General features: G+C 34.4%; 1 protein-coding gene and 2 long non-coding RNA genes across 5 annotated transcripts; 2 read left to right on the top strand and 1 right to left on the bottom strand.

Annotated features, from left to right (window-relative positions):
• Positions 1–232: 232 nt before the first annotated feature.
• LOC138128601 (uncharacterized) lies at positions 233–6,027 on the bottom strand. 3 transcript variants are annotated; one of them, XM_069044806.1, is made up of 7 exons: positions 5,543–6,027; positions 3,391–3,533; positions 1,314–3,319; positions 1,111–1,256; positions 917–1,063; positions 595–660; positions 233–540 (listed from the first exon to the last, which is right to left on the bottom strand). In XM_069044806.1, the coding sequence occupies exons 3-7, from the start codon at positions 2,849–2,851 to the stop codon at positions 362–364; spliced, it is 2,076 nt and encodes a 691-aa protein (XP_068900907.1). In that variant the 5' UTR covers positions 2,852–3,319; positions 3,391–3,533; positions 5,543–6,027; the 3' UTR covers positions 233–361. The 3 variants fall into 3 exon arrangements, with proteins under 3 accessions (XP_068900907.1, XP_068900908.1, XP_068900905.1); XM_069044807.1 differs by lacking the exon at positions 5,543–6,027 and having other exon boundaries at positions 1,310–3,319; positions 3,391–4,108; XM_069044804.1 differs by lacking the exon at positions 5,543–6,027 and having other exon boundaries at positions 3,391–4,104.
• Positions 6,028–11,890: 5,863 nt separating this feature from the next.
• On the top strand, positions 11,891–18,013 carry LOC138128373 (uncharacterized). The gene is made up of 3 exons (XR_011158627.1): positions 11,891–15,191; positions 15,240–17,574; positions 17,625–18,013. It is a non-coding gene; the product is annotated as an uncharacterized lncRNA (long non-coding RNA).
• A 3,348-nt stretch (positions 18,014–21,361) lies between these two features.
• On the top strand, positions 21,362–22,736 carry LOC138128372 (uncharacterized). Its single transcript, XR_011158626.1, has 3 exons — positions 21,362–21,702; positions 21,822–22,194; positions 22,245–22,736. It is a non-coding gene; the product is annotated as an uncharacterized lncRNA (long non-coding RNA).
• The last annotated feature ends 3,311 nt before the right edge of the window (positions 22,737–26,047 follow it).

Genomic DNA, 26,047 nt, shown 5'->3' on the forward strand with positions numbered 1-26,047 from the left:
TTCCAAGGAATTCTTCAAGGAATTTTTCAAGAAAAATGATTTATGGTAGGGCTTACCGCCTACTGTAAATGCAACAAAAGGAACGTTTGTCTGCGGTCGGGTACTTTCATGGGGGCTATATAACCTTATAGCTTAAGCTCAACTTTGGATACCCTGTATTTATTACCTACTTCATATGTCAACAATTTTGATAAAAGCTAGTATAGGTAAGTATGTAAAGATAAAATTAAAATTGTTTGATCAAGTAAAAATATATTTCATATAAAGTAAGAATAACGGTTAAATAATTTTTAAACATTTAAAAAATAACAAAAAGAAAATTGGCTGTAACAAAATAGCCGTAACAATTAAAAATTACGTCTTAATCTTTGCTATTCAACCGCATTAAATGTTGCATTTTTGACTTAATGACTGCCACAGTCCTTGTGGTTTTAGTTTTTTTGATAAAGTCTTTTATCTCTTGTCCCGAAGGATAGCGCTTTGTCTTGATATTTGACATAAAATATTTTTTGATTAATTCAATTTCTTCATCAGACCAACCTAAAAATCACTATATATAACCACTATATCACAATGATAAATAAAAGATTGTACCTTTCTTAGATTTAGGCTGTTTTTCTGTCATTTTCTTTTTTGGAATCTCATCTTCACTCTCATACCCTGAAATTTTTGATCAATGTAAAATCCTCAGTTCTATAACAATGTTCTAATAATTCATGAAATAAATTGGAGACTTTTTGTTAAAATCAAAAAAGTTCAAAATTTCACTATAAGAAAAAAATACAGATAGTAAATTAAAAAATCAATAAGTCGGGTTAATTTAAACTAAAAAAAAATGTCTAAAAAGTTTCACTCGAATGACTGTTAGTGATTTTGATGCAGTTTTTATAATAAAGTCTTCAATTGATTCTCCAACCTTCGAATATTTCAGGTGGATTCCTACGGTTCTTCACAATTTCATCATCCTTAGAACAACTCTTTGCCATATCTCTTGAGGTACTTGGAAATTCGTTATTCTCATGATCATTTTCATTATCTTCCGTACTCACGGCTGGAATTTCCACTAGAAAAAGATGTCACTTTTTTCTTTTTTTCAAAATTAATACTTACGGTCTTCTTCTTGGGCAAACTCAGAATTAAAATCAAAATTAATATCTGCTAACGCTTTTCCCTTATACTGCACCGGTAATGTTCCCTTTTCCATTAAAGTGAGTATCTTGGAGACTTTTGCAGTTTGATATATATCAACAGGCAACCTTAAAAATATTCATTTGATTGGTGTGAATAATTTTTGCATATAGTGACATACTTACTCATAAAATTCATTGTGTGTTTTTTCCGTATGTCCCATAAAGTTAGCAAATTGTTTTGCTTCATCTTTCGTCAAATTTAAAATCTGCATAACTGTGGCAATTTGTTTACGCAGTTTATTACTTGAAATAGTTTCGGGATGTTGAAGCTCCATTTTTTTTGTAAGCGTTTTAATGGCTATGTCTCCTTTTCCCCACTTTATGGTACTTCCCGGAATGGCAAAAACATATTGATTATCTGCATCAAGAATAAATTTATCTCGATGCTGTAGTAACAATTTAATAAATGTTTGAATCATTTCTGGTACTAAAATTACGACAGCTCTGCTCCCTTTTCCACTGTTTATGACTCTTTTATATTTTGTTGTTAATATTTTTTCTGCTTCTGTCAAAGCATTTTCAAAATCTTTTGTATTGCTTCTTTTATCCGCAAGGTAATCCTTGACTTTTAAATATTGAACGTCACCAATGCGTCTTCTGTTAAAAAGTATTAATAATGCTAATGAACAGTGCACCAGTGTTTTATAAGCTTGAACGTTGTAGTTATTCTGAAGTAATTTCTCTTGACATTCCTTAGCCATTTGTATTGTTTTGTCGCGAAATTTTTGAATATCACTCACAAGTGGCAAAAGAAGAGGTTTTTCCCATCGTTTCTCCATTAAATCCTTATTTGCTAGAGATGCTAACTCCACATTCCAACGCGACTGAACCAACTCTTTGAAATTCCTGACATCTTGTAACCACTCTGCAGACTGGGTATCTGACTGGCATGTGTATCCTTTACTTTGTCTGAGAATTAAATGAATAAGTTCGTCGCAAGCTAATTTTAATGAGGTCCCTAAGTGCATGGCTAGACTAGGTGCTTTGAAGACTTTTTTTTCATGGTTGTAACCAGCAATTTGTCGTGCAGCAAGTATCACGTTATCAAAATGTTTCGGGCAAAGTATATCCTTAAACTGATATTTTTTGTCACTTACTCCTATAATTTCTCTGAAACAAATAAGAAGACGAGAAAGTTCTCTCATTCTATTACTGCACGCATACGTCAGCCCTTCTCGTTTGTGTTTTTTGAGATATGATTCGCCAAAATGGGCAATAAGCAGATCTTTCTTTGCTTCAAAAGCGACTGCATCTCCCTTCATTTTTGAAAAAACCTGGTTTTTAATGTTTAATTTTGAAATTACTTTTGTTGGATCCATGGCACAAGCAGTTAGGGTTTGTGAATCTCCTAAATAATTTGGTTTGTCTCTTTTTTTGTTTATTGAATGTTTCTGGTAGTGACAATTTTTTGCATGTCTTCTCAAATAGTTTCTTAAATACAATCCTTTGCAGTAGGGGCATGGTGAATACAAAAGTTTTGTTGAAACATTTTCTTTAGAACGCATTCGGTAAGGTCTCTCTTCTCCTTGAATAAATAGATCAAAATTTGTCTCATTTCTCAATAAAGCAAAAGCTTGTCGCCTCTCTTTACTGTTTTTTGGTAACCGAAAAATCTTGCGAACTTCATCCTCATCGGAATGATGTCTTTTTAGGTGCCTCATAAAATTTTTTGTAGCAATATCTGAATTACAAAATTTGCATCGTACAAGCTTAGTTTTTCTTTTCTTCTCTTTTAAAATTTTTTCAGAGAGCAATTCAGAGTTATCCTCATTAGACTTATTAATAGACACCACTACATTTTTAACAGTTTCTATTATTATGGAGTCGTCTAAGTCGGCTGAACCGCAAACAGAATCACTTTCTGATGACTGATGATTTAAATCTATGTTAAAGTCTTTATCCTTATCGGTGTCATCAGTAAATGATTCACTGGAAAAGCTTCAGTGCAAAGATTCAGGTATTTGCGTACAGTTACAATCATTATTTTCAATATTACAAAAGTTATGCTCAGTAAAATTTATCTCATTTGATAGCGAAATAATTTTAGTTGGTACTGTTTTAGATGAGAGATGTACTTTATCAGTAGAATCGTCGTTTGTGTTTTCGAAAGAACTTTTCATCACCCATGTCTACAGTTTAATTAATTATTAATTATAATTGTGATCCTTGTAAATTTTCAAATAGATAAATATAAACTTACGGCTGTATTTTTAAAATTCGCATTATTCTCAATTGATTTATGTCCTTCAACAATGTTTATTATACTTCTAGGAAGATGTGCGGTTAGTTCTTGCGGGACGCTGTCACAGATGTTATCTTTTTCACTATTCTCATGTGCCATTGCTGAAAATGTATTTAAAGGGGTGTGAATTAATCAAGCACCTAATTATTCAATTTTTAGATAGTAAATAATCTAATTTGTCTTCAGAATAACTAATTTATCATGAAATTGTGATCATCAAACTATTTAAACGCAGACATATGTTTATTCATTACTTCATTATCATTAAATGTAATAAGTTATATAATAATCTAATTTGTTTCCAGAATAATTAATTTATCACCAAATTCTTAAACTATTTTAATACAAATATGTTTTTGCATTTCTGTCATCAGTAAAAGCAATCAAACTACTAGATACTAAAATTCTTTTAGACTGCAAGAACATATTATCACTAAATATTTAGCACTCCAAAAATAGGTAGATTTAAGGGTGTATGGATTCTATAGGTTGTGGTTAAAGCTAATCTAAGCTAAGCTAAATTAGTTTTCAGATTAAAGAAAAATTACTACAAGTTTTAATTAGTTTATCTTATTCATGTACTTATTGACCAACTGACTGAAAGAAACAAAGGATTAAAAAAACAATAATTTGGAAAATAAAATACGTACATATTATGTAATACGTGCCCCATTTGCTTGCACAATAATAAGTCAAGATAAGTAAGAAATTAAAATAATAATATAAAAATTTAAAAATTTTGGACTTAGAGAACACATTGGTGGTTGAAATTCAAAAAGGTATATTATTATACTCATGTCACATCGTGAGGAAATTCCTTAACATTGACACAGAACATAAAACACAAAAAAGTCAAAATGCGGAGGCGAGACGCCGGTAATTATGTTGATAAGCACTGCACTATTACTTGATAGTATTATCCGTAATAGTGTATGTACTCCGGCAAAATTGCCGTGCCGCCGGGTGGAGGTGGGATAGGAAATATAAAAAAAATATATTTTTTTTAATATACCAAATTCTGATTAATACTGTTTGCTGAAAAAAGTAAAGTACGTACGTGTTTATCAAAACTATAAAGTATAAAAGAACCAACAATTCCTATTTTTTGATAATTTAGTAAATTGATGGTTGCTACTATGATGGTGACTGTTACAGAATTAAACAGATCATAATCAGGCGCTGAGAATATTTTAACTCACTAGAATTAAGTTAGTTATTTAGAGGGTTCCGTTTGATGACAAATAAATATTTTGATGACAGATTAGTTTACCTCTTTTTAAATAACATGTTTCAAAAAATTTCTGGTCAAGTAGGTTCTGAAAAACAAAAGCATTAAAAACGTATGGCTTAGCTTGTCAAATAATAATTGAACTGTCAAAAATGTCATTAATCGCCATAATAATTTTGTTCGCAAAATTTGATCTGTGAAAATGGTTTTCACTCCTGAACAACAGATATTCATGATTGAACCTTATTTTCGCAATGGTCACACAGTTCACACATTTCGAGAAAGTGGCAGTGTTTAGCCGAAACCTGGAAATCTACGGTTCGTACTGGGGAAAATATTGACACTGTCCAACACAGCTGTCCAACCTCAAACGGAAGACGAACGCCAATTATCTCTCGGGCAACTATCGCAGCAGACTGATCTAACAGTGTCAACTTGTCAAAGGATTGTACGAAAGGATCTTGAAGATTCAGTAACAGCTGAAAGGTACCGGAACAACAGCGAACGGTGGGTACGATCCTCGGCGGTAGTGCAGTATGAAATCTTGGCGCCAACCCCAATTCTCGTAGGGGAAAAGACCCGTTCTCAAGCTTTTCCTAAAATCGTCATTTTATGACAGTTCGTTCAAAACAATTATTGTGATAAACACATTTCCGCCTGAATTATTCAAGCTACGCCACACGTTTTTAATGCTTTTGTTTTTCAGAACCTACTTGACCAGAAATTGTTTTAAACATACGGTACTAACTGTTATTTGAATTCATTGCTCGCGAGTGTACGAGTAAGTAAACAAACAAGAATTGATGATAACAGATACCTATCTTATACGAGTAATTCAGTTTTTTAATAACCTGTAAATTATGTGATTAATCGCTTAAGTACCTTTAGGTTCTACTAGTTTTAACATTCTTTTGCCTCTTGAGCCATTCATTTTTCACAATTCTACGTATAAACCCTATTCGTAAGAATGATCTTATTCAACTGCTTGACTGTAACAAATTCGTACAAAATGCACTTTTTGTGTGAGATTAATTGCGCAATGCTATTTTTAGCGCTCAAACACACCATATTATTTCGTTGTTGCCATATTTCTGAAGTCATAACGTGCTGGCAATAACAATGCATATAAGAAAATGCGATACTAGCGCCAGCGATATACAGTGAAACTAAAAGCACAAGTCTGTTGGTATAGGCGGCTAATATGACTTCCAGTAAAATCTTTAAAATTGGGTAACAGCGACCTCTAGGAATAATCGTGGAACTAAATATCATATGGAACGTTGTGACTTCCAAAATCGGAAGTCACAGCGTTATATATGAAGTCATAACGTCTAGGTTGTATCTAGAAATGAAGTCACAACGTACTAGGTGTAGGTATATATATATATATTACTACTATATTGCGTGATGCTAACAAAAGCTCCTATTTCGGAGCTCGCCAACTAAGGCAGACGCTCTTATGTGATTTTGCAATGAGTTAGACAGAGTTAAGACTAGCGCGGTAAATGAGACGAAACACGCATGCGCCAATTTGACGCAAATTTCGTTTAAATTTAAAACTGTCAACATTCTGTCCCATTTCTATGTTGTCAACATAAAAACAATCAAACTATGAATTGATGTAGGATATTATATTTAGCAAATTTATGTAAGGCAAAAATGTCGTGAAAAATTCAATAAATATTTAAAATTTTATTGGTGCTTGAACAATACTAATTTATAATATTTTTGTCTTATATATTCCTCTTTTTCATTATTTTTCGTAGCTTCATAATGGAGCCTGCATTTTAAATATGTTTCTATGACCAATTTTAACAATTGAATTTTATGATTGTCAAAAATATCCATTGACTTAATGTGCGCATCCATGACATCATTATTAAATATTGATCGCACCAAACCAAGTACTTTTAGTGTCAAAACGGAAATAATCTGCGGCGTTAATAATTTATTTGAATATTGTCTTATGATTTTTTCCGCTTCTTTGCAGATTTTAATAAAACCCTTTGAAGGGTTTAGATATGTTCCTCTATTTTTTAACTTCATAAAAACAGGCTTTTCATTATTCATTTCTTGCAGTTCATTTAAACATACATCGCAAGTAAGTAATTTGCTAATTTTGTACACCACAAACCCACTAATATATTCCACAACATTTTCTACAAAAGGAGATAATTTCCATGCCGTGGACATGTAATCGTGGTCAAATGGCGAAACCACTAGTTCTTCGTCGCCCGTCAATGGATAATGAAATGCTGTTTTTTTGAAGAGATATGTAGAATGTCAATACCATCAAAAAGCGTATTACCATTCTCTAATTCTCTTATTTCATGGCGTATTAGTAGCCTCTTGTAGGCAGACTGGAACTGCAAAACATTTGGATTATTATTAAAATCTCCCCTAGCCCTAACTGCACAAAAAAACGTTTCTAAGAAGTCCTGTGATAGTTTAAATGTGAGTAAGTAATCCAAACCCTGACAGTTATACTCTTCATATAGGCAAAATATATTTCGCATGGCAATTATGAATCCCAAAAATCCAGTTTTTCTATTGCTTTTTAAAATAGGTTGATTATTGTTATCTTTTAAATTAGAAATATATTCTACAGCTTTATCACAATATTCTTTTAAAAAAATTAAATTTATGGAATTTACGGCGACATTATATTTAGATTTCGAAAATACGTTTCTGCAACTTAAGACATCTGTTATATTGTTGAATATTTCACAAAATTATGCAGTGTCGTTGCAGTATTCAAAATTTTTATAATTATGTAATTGCAAAAAGTACAAAGATTTTGAAACACTGTCGCTAAAAATTTGCATTGCAAGTTTCACTTTCATTTTGTTGTTTTCAAACTTAATATGTTTGCTTGTGAGTTTATCTGCTAATCTGAGACCTTCTGTTTTCTGTAATTTGTGAAGATTTTCGAAGTATCTCCAATCGACCACACCATCAGGAGTATAAATAATTTTTCTTTCGCCTAAACAATTACGGATTAACTTTATCATATGACAGATATCAAAAAAAAAACATAAATGTAACTAGTACTTGGTTGAATTTGGAAATATGGCTGAAAACTAGGGGTCCCAAATGCAAAATTAGCTCCAAGTCCTGTAACCATTGACAAATTACAGGCTGCACCATCAAATGTTACAGAACTAACAATGACTCCTGTATCACACAACAGTTCAATGCATTGTTTTAAAAGCATAGAGCGTTTTTTGCCAGGTAATCCACTAATTAGGAAATACCCAACAGGTATTTTCCAAGAATTATTAATTCCAACAGCCATAAATACCAGTGCCTCTTTTGCCAATGGAACATTGTCTACATCTTCGCTGTGATCAGCACCAAATTCCACACTGCCATCGAACCTGTTGTTGTTAAATAAAAGTTGTTGTCTTATAGCCATCTCATCAACAACTATATTGCATATTGTGTTCTTCCCTTTATTTTTATTGTTCGCAACCCTCAATTTAATGGCATGTAATGCTTCATTGGTGAAACCAGGAGAGCCGTTAACACTTCTATACCAGTTTCTTATGGTTGAAGGATGAGGCAGAATATTTCCCCAAACTCTTCTAACATAGGTATATGCCTTCGTTGAATAAAAGTGTAATGTTAAAGCAAATGACCTCATTAACGGGGTGTATTTTCTTTGTCCTTTCATAGCTCTGGTCACTGCGTCCTGAACCGTAGGGGGAACCAATCCCTATAAAAAGACAGAAAGGTGTTTGTAATAAGTATATTAATAGTGGATGCATGCATATATAAAATAAATACATACATATATGCATACATAGTACATACAGGTCATCATAAATGATTGTAGTCGAATAATTTATTTCTAAATTAACGATTGAATCTAAAAATATTGAGTTGTTTTGCACCCAACTTAACTCCTGTGTGTGAACGATGTGTATTCACTTATTCACCGTTTATAATGATCCTGTATATATACAGGCTGTTTGATGAAAAACGCCTCAACCCATAACTTTTTTATTTATGATCCGATTTCAATGAACAAAAAAATCAAAGATATGGTTTTTCAAGCGCTACAAAACAGTCATAAAATATTTTTTTTTGGCGTTATCTTCAATAGCTAACGATAGTCAACTTTTTTTTTTAAATGGACACATGTAGTTTTTTAGGCTTTGTCTGGTAAGATTTTTTTTTCTGAATCTAATGATGTATTGAAAGTTATCATTTAGTTCATAGCTAACTGAAAAAAAAACCCAATTTTTTGTGGTTCAGCTTATTATAAAATTTTTAAGAGTGCCGTGAAAAACAATCGGAATACAAAGTACGATGAATGTCATCTAATCTGCTTAAAATTTTCATCTGCTTTTTTAAACTTTTTTTTTGTATAATTGATTAAAAAAATTGAAATTCACGCATAGTTATCCGTGCATGAAGTGGGTCATTTTTTTACGTGTATTTTTTTTTGCATTGTTAGTAAGATCGAAACCATAGAAACCATACAAAACAGTGTGTGAAATGCGATTTCACGCACACGACTATTTCTGTGTTTCAATTCACGCACTGTTTTTTATTAGTTACCTAGCAACATGGTCACTGCATTGAAACTTCAGAGTTCCTTCAAAAATTTGAATTTTTAATTTCAATTTTTTTAATCAATTACAGAAAAAATACTGTTTATATTTCGTGCGTGAAGATGTTTTTGTGCATTCAAAGGCTTATACTGCCTCAACCTTCGTCTCGGCGTAAAAGACCTTTTCATGCACAAAAAACACTCTCTTCACGCACTTAATATAAAAATAACTATTTTTAAGTATAAAATAACAACATTGTCAGTCATGCAGGATAGCAGTCATTTGACTATTATTTTATGTTCGAGTATAATAAAAATCGTAATTAGTCAAAAACAAAAATTTAATAGAAAAAATAATAAGGTACCTGTTCCAAATAAGGCCCGCTCGAAAATAAGGCCCACTAATGATATTGACTTACTTATAGAAATCTCCAAATATACGACAACATAAGGGCTTCGTGCATGAGTGCATAAAATTCGTACAAATGACCGTACCAGATATGTTCAAATTTCGCGGTAAAATAACATTGCAAAGTTCACCCACCAGTGTTGTTAAAAAGCGGGAAAAGTAAATGTAAGATTTTAAGGTATTTACCACAAATTTCTGTTTGAAAATAGCATTGCAGTATTCCTTGAAAAGTTCTTTTTCATTGCATGCATTTATTTCAAATCTGCTTTTAGCTTATTTTCGTATCATATCTTATACCCTTTAATGTGAGCTGGTTTTAATAAGGCCCGGCAAAGGAGTGGGCCTTATTAAAACCGTAGTGGACTTTATTCTTGAATTATTATTTTGACAGAAAATCAAATAAGGGAAGTTGGTAAATTGTCCCTGACGTGACACCTGTGAAATGATAAGTATGCGTATGTACAAGAATTGTTCCGTTTGGTACCACGAAGCTTGTATAGGCCTAATAAAAGATAATGATTTGGATTATTTGTGTGGTTGATGCAAGTGAAAGTTGTTTTTATTTAAGTATTCTAGAGGAAAATGATGTTTTATTTATTAACTTTTATCGAAAATTTAATGGGTGGGCCTTATTAAGCACATCGTACGCAATAAGGCCCACAATAGTTATTTGGATCACAAGTCCAGAAAATGATATTTTGCGAGTGTGAGTGATAGCGTAGCCGAGGCGGTTTAGCCGAGGCGAGCAACACGAGCACTCGCAAAACATTTTCTGGACGTGTAATCCACAAAATTTTTCATGCCGACAAATTTAAATCATTTTTAAAAAGTAAAAAATTTGTTTTACAAGTGGAATCGAACCCGCGACCCTCGCGTCCCTGCGCCGAAACGGAGTCCGTTTAATGCTGCCTGCCCATTCTCTAGCAAGGTCACTTTTGTAAGTACTAGGCCGGGAATTTTACGTTGCCGGCGGATTTTGAATCATGCAAAACCGTCGATAACAGCCGGCGGCATCAAAACAATGTTTTTTTAAAAAAGGAATAACTTCTTTGTTATTATTTTTTTATTTATATGTTTATGTTATTATGTTAGGAAAAGAATAAACTTTCATTTACAACCCGCATCCAAAGTTCTTACTTGTTTTTATTAACCGATATTTGAAAACAAAAATTAGGTGGGCCTTATTTGGATCACGTACCTTAATTATTATTATTATTCATGTTTTCCAAGAAATAGTAATTTACGTTATAAGTCCGGTAGGTTACTTGTAACAGTACGAGTTAGACATTATGGACGAGGCGACGTTAGGAGCCGAGTCAAGAATGTCTAAACGAGTACCTGTTACAAGTACTACCGGATGTATATCGTAATGTATTTTATTTCATACTGGAAGTCTCTTGTGCATCATAATTTTAATTCAAAAATTAAAAAATTACATTATTCTGTGAAAATAGCATCACCTTTTTCCGGTGGCAACGGCAGTTGCCATTGTTTTTTTACATTGAATATTTTTTGACTTTTTCACTTTTCATTGTCAGATTTGATGGATAAAAATAAAACAGTCCGGTAGGTGTTGCTTAGTGACACTTTCCGGCTCTGATACTGTTATAACCAGAGACCGGCGAAAAATGGTCAAACGCTAGCGAATAACTCCCACCACAATACCCTCAGTGTCGGCGCGCTCTGTTAGTGGAGTAAAATCGGACTGCAATTATGAATTAGTGATTCAAAGGTATAACTAAATGAGACATATCTTATCTTGTAGAGGACATTTTGGGGCATAAGGAATGGTCATCTACAACTTTTTTTAATAGGACCGAACTTTGAAAACGGCTTTTATAACTACGTAGTTGAGGTGTAGTCCGAAAAACTACGTTTTTCGTAACATTTAAGGCTGTGTTAATTCAACTATTGAAGTTATAATTTTGATTTTCTGTATATTTATACTAAAAAGTAGAGCGCTTCCAACAGTGAATTGAAAATTTCGCAAATATCGATAGTTTTGAAAAAAATAATTAATGAATTTCGATTAATCAAAAATGCGCATCGTAAATTTCACTCTGCTGGGACCTATGTGAAATATTGAAAATTTTCATACACATGCAGTGAGTCAAATGTAACTAAGAAATTGGAAAAGTTTTTTAAAAAAGAATTAAGTCGATAGCCCGTGTACTTTTTGAGAAAATAATTTTTTTATTCGACGAGCAGAAATAACCCGGAACTTTGTATTTTTGCTAAAATTTACCTATTTTAAATGCTTTCTTCGTCACCCTCATTCTCACATAAACAAGAAACATTGTTCAATTGTGTGTTGACAAAATCAAAAATTGGTTTTACTCGTCCGAGATATAATTTTCGAATTCGCAATTGACACGCAAACAATTCATTTGGCGAACTCAAAGCTACCAAGCCACTGCACTAGAGTGGTGGGAGGCGAAAACCTTTTTCCGCCAATTTTCAAACTCACACTTGACATTTGTTGCTATTTGTATTCCAATTGTTTTTCACGGCACACTCGAAAATTTCATAATAAGCTGAACCATAATTAAAAATTGTTTTATTTTTTTTCAGTCAGCTATGGACCAAACGATAACTTTTAATACATCATTATATTTAGAAAAAAAATAATTTACCAGACGAAGCCTAAAAAACTACATGTGTCCATTTAAAAAAAAAAGTTGACTATCGATAGCTACTGAAAATAACGCAAAAAAAAATATTTTATGGCTGCTTCGTAGCGCATGAAAAACCATATCTTTGGTTTTTTTGTTCATTGAAATCGGATAATAAATAAAAAAGTTATGGGTTGAGGCGTTTTTTATCAAACAGCCTGTATACATACATACATACAGTTTTACTATATTCACTACTAAACTAACCATAATATTATCTGCAGCAGCTTCAGAAATCATTTCTTTGCTTTTAAAGTGTTCTATCATTTTTTCTACTGTATTCACTTTCTTTTTTAGGAGTCTATTCGCATTTTGCAAAGCCTTAATTCTTTTCTTTTGTTTCAAAGTGTTTTCTTTTACTAGTCTAATTATTCTACTGGCTCTTCTAGGTGTATTTACATCTGGTGTTCTGATTTCAGATATATAACGTGGTGCATAAACCCTTCTACGTTTTGGAGTAGAAAAGCCTAAAAAAATAAATAAAAACATACAATACTATATAACATTTTGAAGTATTATATTATACCCTCATTTACACACACAACTAGTGTAGATTTTGTTTGCTCCATTTCAGCGATTCCAGACGACAAAATTTCCACTGTTGGCGTTTGAACTGGAACATACGTAGATGTGGATGATTCTTTATAATATAAAACTTTTGCAGATGGTCTTTCATAGCATGTAACTTGTGTGATACGCTTTATACTAGGTATTGCAGTGATCTTGAGTTGTCTCCTAGTTCTGGACATTTGCAATGAGTCTTCAACAAAATCCGAAGGATTGAAATGTTGCGAACAAATTCGAACATGTGACAGATTATCGTCTTTATTTAATTTTAAGAATTTTATCCATTTAAAACGAATTTCTTCATTTTTAGGAAAGCTAAATAAAATCATAGATTAATTAATATTCTGCTAATTTTTTACTTTGCGTTCTTCTCGAATTTGGCAATAAAGTGTACAGACATCGTTCTGATATAAGTGTTCTCGATCTAAATCAGATCCACGTGTCCTTAGAACAAAGAATTTATTTAATCCAGTGTTGGACCGGTTTTCGTCACATAATTACAAAATTTAATAAAACATTTCCCAATGTTATTAATTTTTATGTTATAAATTTTATTACAATTGGCCTTGTTTTTTGACAAACAACTTGTTAAGTACTGTTAGAAATAATTTCAAAATGTTGTCTTAGGAACAAAGATCTATATATGCTACACATGTCTGCGACATCATTTCGGTTACCGAAAAGAGCGCAAAGTAAATTTTTTCCTTGGTTACAAAAAAAAAAAAAAAACTTACCAATGAAGACTTATATTATCATCACAGCTTTTTTTCCTCATGCTATAATTGCACAAATAACAAATTCGACCTGAAGGCGCCATAGAAAAGTATCGAAAAGTTTTATTTTAAATTCGAAATTGTACGAAAATTATGCACTGATTAACACAAAACACACAACCAAGGACCAAGCGAACTGAATCAGGAGTGGAGGCAGTAAAATCAGAAAATATACTAACATAAAACTGCAGTTTTTAACGGTATATTTCAGTCAGTGTTACTATATTGCTAACACATTTTCCCTGATCTCTAGGCGAAAACACCGTCGACTCCCAGATTCCAGATGTCCAAGTCGGCAAATTCTTTGAGACCTTTTCAAATTGCAGCCATTCTGAGTTTTACCGTTTTTTTTTTACCAAGCTTTAGGTAATGATAAAAGTCTACACAGTTTTATAGCTTACTAGCTGACCCGACAGATTTTGTCTTGTCCAAATTTCAATAAATTTGTTTGATCGTTTTGTAAATTTGTGAAAAGCTATTGGAAATGTGTAAACAAAGTAAAAATGAGACATGTTATATGCGAGATTAATTCTATCGGCAGTAACTGATATAAAATTATAATCTGCAATGTTCTCTTATAGTTTTCCCATTTATAATTTGGTTTTATGGCAGTGCAATTGTAATTATTAGGGGTTGGGGTTGTGGTTTTGGCAATAGACGTGAAGATATTGCCTGGTCAGACAACAGACCTTCTTTTACAGTCCTAGGATTTATGGCGGTAGTTGCCTATTGTCTGAGTATTTAACGCCCTGACAACAGGGCTGGTCGTAAAACCAAATTATAAATGGGAACACTATACTATACTCGTAAAATCTGTTTTCATCAACTGATAAATTGATAGATATGTTAATTTTATTGATACATTAAATTCGATAGGTTTATTTAAAGGTTCTGTTTTTTTCTTGCAAAAGTTTTTAAAAATTATAGAAATGTCGACATTATTTAACAGTTTTCGTAAAAACTTTTTTTGAGAAAAAAAAATAAAGTTGGAAAAAATTAATTTTATAACGAACAAAAACATGTCAAAAAATCAAGTAGGTAAATCAAACAGTCAAATGTTACTGTCAATTTCATTCCTATGTGTGTTATTTGTTTTACAAAACGTTTTCGAAAATGACTCATTTAACAAAAACATAACGTATAGAATTTTAATTTTGAGTGGGTGCTGGGATAAAACTAAAACAGGAGGAATTTCTTCATAAACTTGCTTATTGTCAACAAGCTGGGGGATGGCAATTCAAACATTTAATTCCAGAATTTTAAGTACTGACTAACACAGTTTTTGACTTCTGAGCGGTGTAATAAAAATAATGTGAAAACGGTGTCGGAGAATGTTGTTTTGGTTTATTTAATGGAAAAATCAAAAACTGTGAAAAGTTCAACTTTATGGAGCACATATTCAATGTTGAAGCTCACGCTGAACATTCGGGATGGCATTGGTGTTACGAAGTTTCTGAAATTGGTACCTTTTTTGAAAAAGTCTAAGGTATTGACACGAGACCAGATCAATTTATTTTTAGAAAAAGCTAGTGATGAAAATGATTTATTGTGGAAGGTAAATATTGTTGTGTTATGATAAGCTGTATAATCTGCCCTTTTTTAGGTCATTTTAATCATGGGAATATCAGGAGCCATGCGAAGAGACGAACTAACCAAAATGTCTATCGATGACATCAAGGTTGAACATTCTGTATTAATAGTGGCCGTTCCTGACACAAAAACTGGCATAAAACGAACTTTTACTGTCACCAATCTAGAATTTGTAAGATTATACCGCAAATATGCAGCTCTTGTTCCGTGTACTCATCCAGAGTTAAAAAAATATTATAAATTGTGCAGTGTCGCATTTGAAACCTGAAAAATCGAAACAGCAATATAAAAAATGTTACAGTGACTTTGAGACTGATGTAACAACTCGTCAAATAATAGTATATTAAAAGACAAGTTTCATAAGACCAGTCTTGAAGCACGAATTCAAGATTAAAAAACGAGTGGCGTCGCCACGAGTTATTTTAAAGAATGAGTGCTTTAAGGTCTTATGAAACGAGTTTTTTTATACTATTTTTTTTATTTGCCCTTTTTAAGCCGTTTTTAAACAAAAATGTTTGCTTTCCTCCTTTTAGGGATTTTTGTGGCGGTTGGTAATGTCTTAATTTTAAAAGTGAAAATTTGATCAAGTCTTCAAAGTCGCCTTTTGTTTTATCCAAATTCTGTCACAAAACACGAATATGGAAGATAATCTTTCATGTACGCCCGCTGAAATACGTGAAATTGCCAAAAATACGGTCGCGAATTTGTTGCCTGATAAATCCTGATAAAGTGATAAATAATTCTTTGCACATTTTGTAATTTAAACTGACACGCATGACGGATCAAGCTATGCCAATCTAAAAATGTTCCGTGAAATAATGGCTATAAGGACATCCCAGATGATGACGTCGCGTTCGTTAATATGTCTATTAGAGAATCAAAATGGAGGCAAATTACAAAAACTACTAGCTATTATACGTAACCTACCTGTACCTACTAAATGAACACAACACAATATGTACTTGTACTGTACGATACTAAACTAATGAAGGTAGGTACTACAGACAGATTGTCTAATGAAATGACTAATCAACATTAATAAACTTTTTTAAGAACGACAAATTTAAAATCAAAATTTAAAATTTAAAATTATTAACATTATTTTTTGTTCAATGCGAAAGTATTTTGACGAACTACAGCTCTGTTTATAAATATATCAGCGATTTCTTCAAGGTCTAGATCATCTGCTATTTCTCGGTTTACATGCACTATCATGTGATCAGTCAGTCTTTGCTGGGTCATAGTACTCCTCAAATAAGTTTTTATTCTCCGTAATGCTGAAAATGACCGTGCGGCGGTACATGTCGATACTGGAATTGTCATAACGATTTTTAATAATTTTATTATTTCTGGTATCATATCTTTAACTGATTCGCAATGAGAAATTATAAAAGAAACAATGTCTTCCACATTATTCAGTCTGACATGTTTCGTTTGTGCAATATCTAAAAGCATAATTATTACGATGAAGAACCAAACGATCTACATCAAAGTCATCTCCGTAGAACTCTTTCACATAACTGCTGCTTGTATCATTTTGCTTGGTAAGAAATAGTTCAATGTTACTCAAGTGTGTCATAGCATTTTTAGTAAAGTGTTGTTCAATACAGCCCACGACTTTATCTAATACTTCAAAATACATTTTTCGATAAAAATCAGCTGGCGAGGAAAATTGATGCGGTTCACTTGAAGACTCGTCTGTCCTTTTAGGTCTCATTCTTATTTTTGGAGTTTTGGGTTCATCCAATTACAAGATATGAGCTAAGTCTAAAGTAGATTTCCAAACGTTTTGGAAATTTTCATCAGTTCTTTGCGACGATAAAATTTGCTTGACAGTATTAATATTATCGACAACTTTTTGCAGATATAAGGAAATCTTCTGTAATGTAGCATTTAGAGCTTCGATACGATCAAGAATTTCTATTAGAAATTTGATAATAAAAAGAGATTCGAAAGACTGAAGACTTTTTAAAAACCCATTCGCTTTTGCGCCGGCATCATCTTTCTGATTTTTAGTGTCGTTCAAAAAACATTGTAGTACACTGTAATTGTTTAAAATAGTTTTCAACGAAGATATACGACAACACCATCTTGTTGGCCAAAACAGCCGCAGAGTAAGGTTTTGGGCATCATCAGCTGCCTGTAGAGTCTCGAAACAAGCTTGACGTTTTGGTGAACCCCGTACGAATATAATGAGCTCTCTTGATGTCTATTCTCAGGGGTGCTCGGCACCCACTGTTTATTTCTCATGGGTGCTCGAGCCCCGAGCACCCACGGAGTCGGCGCCCCTGGTGTCGGATAATGTTGCATTGGCTTACCTATTTACTGGAATTTATTTATTGTGGCAGGTAAATGTTAAATTCTGTTATGATAAGTTGTACCATCTGCTCCCTTTCAGGTCATTTTAATCGTGGAAATATCAGATGCCGTGCGAAGAGACATAAACCAAAATGTCTGTTGATGCCATTCAGAATTCAGGATATGTTACTAGTTACTAGATATTTCCCCTTTTGACCGGTGAAAAATTAACCTAATTCATACGTGTTTGTTCTAGATCGATAATGGGGATCTTTTTTACCGACTCGTCATTCATGAGGCGACCACTCCATTTGAAATTGGCGTGAACTTCAAACCGGATGAAAATTCTGTACTAATAGCGGCCGTTCCTGGCACAAAAACTGGCATAAATCAAACTTTAACTGTACCCAATCCAGATTTTGTAAGATCACACCGCAAATATAGAGATAGATATGTTGTAATTGTGATAATAAATAAATATTGAAATGACTTTTACTTTTACGGCCGTCGTCAAGGCAACGGCTGCGAAATTCAATTTCGCGGCCTGCTCTAGGCACGCGAAGTGCTATATTTTGACAGTTTAGCCTTGAAGCGCTTAGGGCTATACGTGAATTTATTAGGTCCTTATGTAGCCTAATCACAACCATTTAATTTGGTGTATAAATAAAGGAGTAATGGACTCGTCTTTTTTTTTAGGGACACCTGTAGAGAAAAAAAAATAACATTGCTCTCTAATCAAAACTTTGAAGTAAAAAACTAAAGAGAAAATTTCTAAATCAACATAAAATCACAAATTTTTAACACTAAAAAATTAACAACATTCATCACAAGCATATACAGGGTCATTGTAAATTATTGTACCATCGTAGGCGGCTGTGCGCAATACTTTAGGTGCGCCGCTACGCTCACTAGTTACAAACATTTATAATGACCCCGTACTTTCTCTGCTATTGCCCCCGAACAGGATTCGTGAACCCATCTTCTACGATTTTGGTCACATAAAAAACAGTACCTACCATTCATCAATGTTTACTTCTATTTCTGTTGCTCTCGAAGTGGATGGGCGAGGTTCATTGGTAAGTTTACATTTAACCTTTTTGGCTTTAATGCATTTTCTTTTACTTTGCTTCTTTTCTTGAGCAGGTCGATCTCTTTTTTTGATACTTTTGGTTACCAAGGGTAATGGAGACAGTACTGCTGGATTAAAATAATGATCATTAATTGAATAATTGTGTATTAACCCTCCACCACCCGGCGGCACGGCAATTTTGCCAGAGTACACACACTATTACGGATAATACTATCAAGTAATAGTGCAGTGCTTATCAACATAATTACCTGCGTCTCGCCTCCACATTTTGACTTTGTTGTGTTTTATTATGTTCTGTGTCAATATTAAGGAACTTCCTCACGATATGACATGAGTATAATAATATACCTTTTTGAATTTCAACTACCAATGTGTTACCTAAATCCAGAATTTTTAAATTTTTAAAAAGAGATTGCGGTACTGTTCCCGTCGCTGAAATTACAAGTGGTAAAATCGAAATTTTTTCTAAACCAAAGATTTCTCATAGCAACGGAGAGCTCTAAATATTTATTAATTTTTGTGTTATATGTCTGTGTTATGTGAATTTGGAACAGCTATATCTAAAAGATATGCTTGCTTTTGTTGTTTATTTAAAATAATAATGTCTGGTCTGTTATGCTTAATATGAATGTCAGTTAAAACTGTTCGATCAAAATATAATTTGTAATTGTCAATTTCCAAACAACTTTCTGGTGTATAACGATAATGTGGTTGTGTATTCTTTAATAAATTGAATTTAACAGCTAAATTCATGTGTATAATTTTAGCGAATATATCATGACGTTTCTTATATTCGCTTTGAGCCAAAACGGTGCAAAAAGAAATGATGTGTTCAATTGTTTCCCCTTCAGTCTCAGGGTGAATATTTGATTCCTGGTTGTTTCAGTTCTTTAAAGTATCTTCCATGTAAAGACTTATGTTTTATATTTGTTATAGTGTCAGGTATATTTGGCTCAGCAATATCTGAAATTATATTATCACTTAAATTTAACGGTGTGTAACCTTTATCGGCTGAAACCAAAGCATTAAAAAATGTGTTATCACGAGCTCTATTGAGGAAATTATTTTTTAGTGTAGCAATTTGATTGTTTTGCAGTATTTTTTTATTATTGGTGTCATCATGGTAATTGTTCTCTATCTCCATTGATAAATTGTATGCATGCGTTGGTGTAGTGTTTCCTTGTTCTTGAGGTTTTACAGCAGGTTCACTGAAATCACATTCATTCTCATTTTGCTTACTGTGCACTTCTGAGGGTACGAAGTCTGCATCCATAAATACAAATCTATTTATGGGCCATATTCCGGCACCTCTGAATGATCCATTGCGTGAGACAATGTTGGAGCTTGACTGTATGTAGTACACAACAATTCCGAAATTTCAAATTGTGTGATCGCGTGTGTTGCATGAGTTTTGAGCCACGTTTCTTGTGCTTGTATGTAGTACTTTCCTAAAGGGCAGAAGAAACCTACAATCAATGGTTGAAGTCTGTGAGTTGTGTGACCTGGTAATTGTAGTAAAATTACACCATTTTCTTTTGCCAATAGTATTGCCTTAATATTTTTAGAATGAGTTGTTTGATCATCTACAAGTAGTAAGACCTTTTTTTCTTTTGTCGGGTGGACGTGGTCAATAAAATGTTGAAGCAATTTTACAAATAGTTCGGAATTTATGTAACTCGTTTCCGATACCTCAACTAGACTTCCAGGAGGAGCTCCTTTCTTCATTCTCATTCTTTTAAATATGATCATGCAGCACACTATTGTAGTGTTTACCCCTCTTTCGCCACTTGTAATGCCTCCAATCTGATGTTTTCCAGATTCTGTATTTTTTGCACAGTCGCATTAAAGATTCGCGTTTCACTTAAATTATTTTCTTCTACAATTTGTTCATGCAAATCAAAAAAGTTCACCCACGATTATCTGAACGCCCTGACTCTCGCCAAGGACGTGGCCTCTGAGAAAATTGTAGACAATTTCATTCCGGCAATTTTCTTGTACTTGTTGAAATTGCATTTTATTTTATTTTTTTCTACTATTTCGAAAGCCAGCTTTCTAATTTCAGTTATTGTTAATCCAAACCGTCGTCTGCGCTGATGCGTAATAACAAGTCGTGCTAATCGCTCAAAATCGTGCGACCGGAAAACAGACAGAATATCGGTAGATGTCACCACCTCGCGCGTTATAGGAAACTGAAATCGTATTACAGAAATTACAGAAAGAAAAATTTACTCAAACTGTAAAATTTAAATCTGTAGCTGTTTCTAGCGAACACAAATTTTGAAAAAACTACAAACACTGTTGCGTTCCCAACTGCGAAAGGACGTGTAAAGTAACAATGCATGCATTCCCTACTAATCCCATCATTAAGAGGTTGTGGTGTAAAAAAATATTTAATGTACATGGTAAATTTTTATATCATTATTTTTGATCATTAAAAGTAAATAATACATTTAATAGGCTCCAATATTGTATAGTTATTTGTATAGCAAGGCTGCGAAATCCTACTTTGACGAACCGAGAGAAAAATTGTCGTCAAGGCCACTTTGCGGCCGAGACAAGACAATCTCGAGGTCGTCAAAGGATTTCGTAGCCAAGGTATACACAACATTTTGTGTGCAACCCGAAAATTTGTAATTATAAAATGAACAAGTAAAATTTCCTTCACTGTCAATAAAAATAAAGTCGGCCTACATGTCATCACGTCGCTATGGAAACGACATAAATAAAACTATTCATTTTGAGAAAAATTGGAAAAATGTCGCAAGAAAATGACAACGTTTTTGTTCCGTCTACTTCCCCGGAGTTAAAAAATATTGCAGATTGTGCAGTGTCCAATTTAATACCAGAAAAGTCCAAACGACAGTACGATAAGTGTTACAAAAATAATGTGAAAACGGTGTCGGAGAATGTTGTTTTGGCTTATTTAATGGAAAAATCAAAAACTGTGAAAAGTTTAACTTTATCGAGCACATATTCAATGTTGAAGCTCACGCTGAACATACGGGATGGCACTGATGTTACGAAGTTTCTGAAATTGGTACCTTTTTTGAAAAAAAAGTCAGTTGGTTATCAGGCGAAAAAGTCTAAGGTATTGGCACGAGACCAGATCAATTTATTTTTAGAAAAAGCTAGTAATGAAAATTATTTATTGTGGAAGGTAAATATTAAGTTCTGTTATGATAAGCTGTATAATCTGCCCTTTCTAAGGTCATTTTAATCATGGGAATATCAGGAGCCATGCGAAGAGACGAACTAACCAAAATGTCTATCGATGACATCAAGGATGAACATTCTGTATTAATAGTGGCCGTTCCTGACACAAAAAGTGGCATAAAACGTGATCAATCCAGAATTTGTAAGATTATACCGCAAATATGCAGCTCTTGTTCCGTGTACTCATCCAGGGTTAAAAAAATATTGTAAATTGTGCAGTGTCGCATTTGAAACCTGAAAAATCGAAACAGCAATATAAAAAATGTTACAGTGACTTTGAGACTGATGTAACAAGAAGAATGTGAAAACCGTGTCGGATAATGTTGCATTGGCTTACCTATTTACTGGAATGTATTTATTGTGGCAGGTAAATGTTAAGTTCTGTTATGATAAGTTGTATCATCTGCTCCCTTTTAGGTTATTTTAATCGTGAAAATATCAGATGCCGTGCGAAGAGACATATAAACCAAAATGTCTGTTGATGCCATTCATGATTTAAGATATGTTACTAGTTACTAGATATTTCCCTTTTTGACCGGTGAGAAATTAACCAAGTTCACACGTGTCTGTTCTAAATCGATAATGGGGATCTTTTTTACCGACACGTCATTCATGAGGCGACCACTCCATTTGAAATTGGCGGGAACTTCAAACCGGATGAAAATTCTGTACTAATAGCGGCCGTTCCTGACACAAAAACTGGCATAAATCAAACTTTAACTGTACCCAATCCAGATTTTGTAAGATCACACCGCAAATATAGAGATAGATATGTTGTAATTGTGATAATAAATGAATATTGAAATGACTTTTACTTTTACGGCCGTCGTCAAGGCAACGGCTGCGAAATTCAATTTCGCGGCCTGCTCTAGGCACGCGAAGGGCTCATTTCGCGTACGGTTGCACACAAAATAATTTATTGGTTTGTGGAAAACATTTCACACCAAGTTGTTTTTACCACAACAGAAAAAAAAAATAAAGCAAGATGCCATTCCCACTTTATTTTTGAATGGGAATGGACCATCCAATAAATTCCGTGTCAAGATCCTTTCCCATCATAAGAAGACTCCTCCCCAGACTAGTGATAACAGAGCATCCTCATCTCCATTTGATCTGATGACCAAACATGAACCTTGTGAAGCTCCCAAAGTAGTTCCCATACTAGAATTTTCAAGTCCTTGGAGATTTACCGCTTTTCCACCTGAAAATAGTAATAATGTGTTGATTCCCAATATGCATGCTTCCCTTCCTAATGTTAGCGATGATTTATGTAATGATAAGGTTTTACTGTTAAATGAACTTGTAAATTTAAGGATACAGTTAAAGCAACCCAATGAAAAATATCTTCGATTACACGACATATATGAAAGCACACTAAAAGAAAAACAGCGATTACAAACTGATGGAGAGAACCAAACGAAGGCACAAAGTTGCCAAATTGGAAGCTGATGCTGAAAATTCAAATTCATTAGCTATATTTATTTTAGACCAGGTATATAATTACGAACAAAAACGATCAAAATGGACGGAATCAACAATACGCCAGTGTATTGCTTGGCGTTACGCATCACCGAAAGGATACGAATTTGGCATAAGATCGGATATAATACAAGCACCGTCAAAGACTACCCTAAGGAGATATATGGCCGGCATAAAAGCAACTCATGATTTAATTCAAAGTCGATTATTGGCCGAAGCTGATAATTTAAAACACATCGAAAGAGTATGTTCACTGGTAGTCGATGATATGACAATTAAAGAAAAACTGGAGTATAATCGCTCGGAAGACAAGTTTTATGGATTACCTACTATTCCAACGAACAATCCAATGGGAAAACGGCCAGTGTTGGCCAACAAACTCTTGTGTTTTGTTTTGTTATTCACGGTTTATCCATCAAGTACACAATCCCTGTTGGATATTTTTTCCATAAAACGTTGTCTTCTGAACGATTTCACCAAATGCCTCTGGATATTTTAAAATTTGTACACAGCCGTGGGTTCAAAGTTTTAAGACTGGTTTCAGATAATCATAAATCAAACGTCGCCCTTTTTAAATCTCTTGGTAGTGGAGAACTTAAAACCAGAATTGAACATCCAGTAGAACTCCAAATGCCATTATTCTTGAGCTTTGATTACTGCCATGTCATAAAAATCGCCAGAAATGTATTTTTGGACCACAAAATGGCTTCAAGCCAGCAAAGGTATTCAAGCCGAATATCTCCAACAATTATACACTATTCAAAAATCCTGCTTGATTAAACCTATTCCATTTTTAACGAAAAAATATTTATTTCCAAATACATTTGAAAAAATGAACGTTTTGTGTGCAGTTCAAATATTTTCACCGGCCATTATTGCAGCTCGCAAATATTTAGCAGCTCACAATAATCCTCCTCTGATTTTTCCGAGGCACACGCAACAATAGAATAGAAAGAAAATATGAATCAATTCTTTAAAGTTCATGATGTAAGTGATCGGGTTCAGCATTTCAAACAATTTACCCTCAGTGTACGCCTTACACAGACCTGACTGATGAAAGGTTAACATGGTTATCAGAAACGTTCCCAAAATATATGTATAGAAGTCATCCAAAATACCTCTGCAAAGAAAAAAACGAAAGGCTTGACTAAAGAAACTGCACCAGTACTTGTATCAAATACTTACTGGCAGAGACAAATTTCTACTTTGTCTTGACGCGTGCTTTTAACTCGGATGCAATTGAATCCATGTTCAGCAATATTAGGATGCGTGGAGGTTCTCATGATGCTACAGATGCAAATGCCGCCCATTATACAATTCAAAATATTCTTAAGTCAGGAATAATAAAGTCTGCACCTTCAGCTAATGTTTCGGTACACACAACTTCCATTAGTACTGTGATCATACCTCCAACACCTACAATGACTATTATAATACCTGAAAAAGACTTGCAGTTTGACCTGCCAGATTCCATTAACGAAAGCATAGCTGAACTGAGGTGGTATTATTTCTGCTTCAGTTCCACTCCTGTTGCGGTTTCCGCCTCTGTTCTCTTCGTTACCTACCGCGCACATTGGAACATGGTGTGTTCTGGCGTGTCCAGTTCCCGACAGTACCAGCACATTTCTGCGTGTCTCCTACCAATCCTCTTGAGGTAGCTCCCGAAGACCCCGTGCCCCGTCAGACACTGCGTCAGGTGGTAGGTCATTTCTCCGCGCTTTCTTCCCAGCCACGGTTCCAAGCTTGGTATCAACCTTTTCGTCCACTGTGCCCTTTTTTCTCGCAGTCCCATCTACTTTGCCACTGCCTTACGGTTTGCAACCTCAGTTCCGCGACACTACCTTCCCCTTGCTGGTACTGTGTCGTGCTTTCCTCCACCATGAGGTCAATCGGGATCAGTGCCCCTACCACTTGCAGCGCCACAGTGGACACCGTGCGGTACGCGGAACACACTCTCAACGCCATGAGTCTTTGCACTTTTTCCAGCCTCTCCCTGTACTTTTTATACTGAAGTGCTTTCTGCCATATAGGTGCTCCGTATAGCACGATCGAATTCACGACGCTGGCCTTGAGTCGCCTTTTGCTATGTTTTGTCCCTCCTATGTTCGGAAGTATTCTGGCCATGCTGTTAACCAGAACCTCCGCTCTGCTTGCAACCCTCCTGACATGCTACGTCATCCTGGTGTCGGTGTCGAAATAGACCCCCAAGTACTTCAGGGCGCTGCCGGTCTGTATGCCCACACCATTGATGTTTACGGTCAGGCTATCCAGCTGCCGCCTTCTGCATTACAGCACAGCCTCCGACTTTCCGGCGGCCACCTCTAGTCTCATGCCCCTCATCCACCTCGTGACCTGGTTCACCGTTTCCTGAGCGTTCGAGAGCAGCTCCTCCCTGTCTCTACCAATCACTACAGCAGCCAGGTCGTCTGCATACCCCAGCATTTCGACTCCCTCCGGTACATTCAAGATGCCTCGTGACCTGCATTTTTTTGCGTCCCACCCACAGGTATCTCCCGGATAGATACTCATCTACCAACCTCATAATGTGGCCGCATATGTTCGACCTATCCACTTCGCTTCTGATAAGCCGGAAACCGTACTGTCTCTCCGACAGGTCTCCCTCTGCTCTCAGGTGTTCGTTGATCCTCTCCTCCGTAAGGATTTTGAGGAATTTTCCTATCGCGTTCAACAGGCATATTGATCGGTATGTCGGGTTGTCCGCGGCGTTCTTCTTCGGTGTC

The sequence above is a fragment of the Tenebrio molitor genome, chromosome 4, assembly GCF_963966145.1.
Source record: "Tenebrio molitor chromosome 4, icTenMoli1.1, whole genome shotgun sequence".
Classification (NCBI taxonomy): domain Eukaryota; kingdom Metazoa; phylum Arthropoda; class Insecta; order Coleoptera; family Tenebrionidae; genus Tenebrio; species Tenebrio molitor.

Coding starts and splice junctions, on each gene's coding strand:
- LOC138128601 (XM_069044806.1), bottom strand. CDS start 2,851: ATGAGGCACCTAAAAAGACATCATTCCGATGAGGATGAAGTTCGCAAG. Junction 1,257..1,313: donor ACACACAATGAATTTTATGA/GTAAGTATGTCA, acceptor AATATTTTTAAG/GTTGCCTGTTGATATATATC. Junction 661..916: donor TCCACCTGAAATATTCGAAG/GTTGGAGAATCA, acceptor CAAAAATTTCAG/GGTATGAGAGTGAAGATGAG.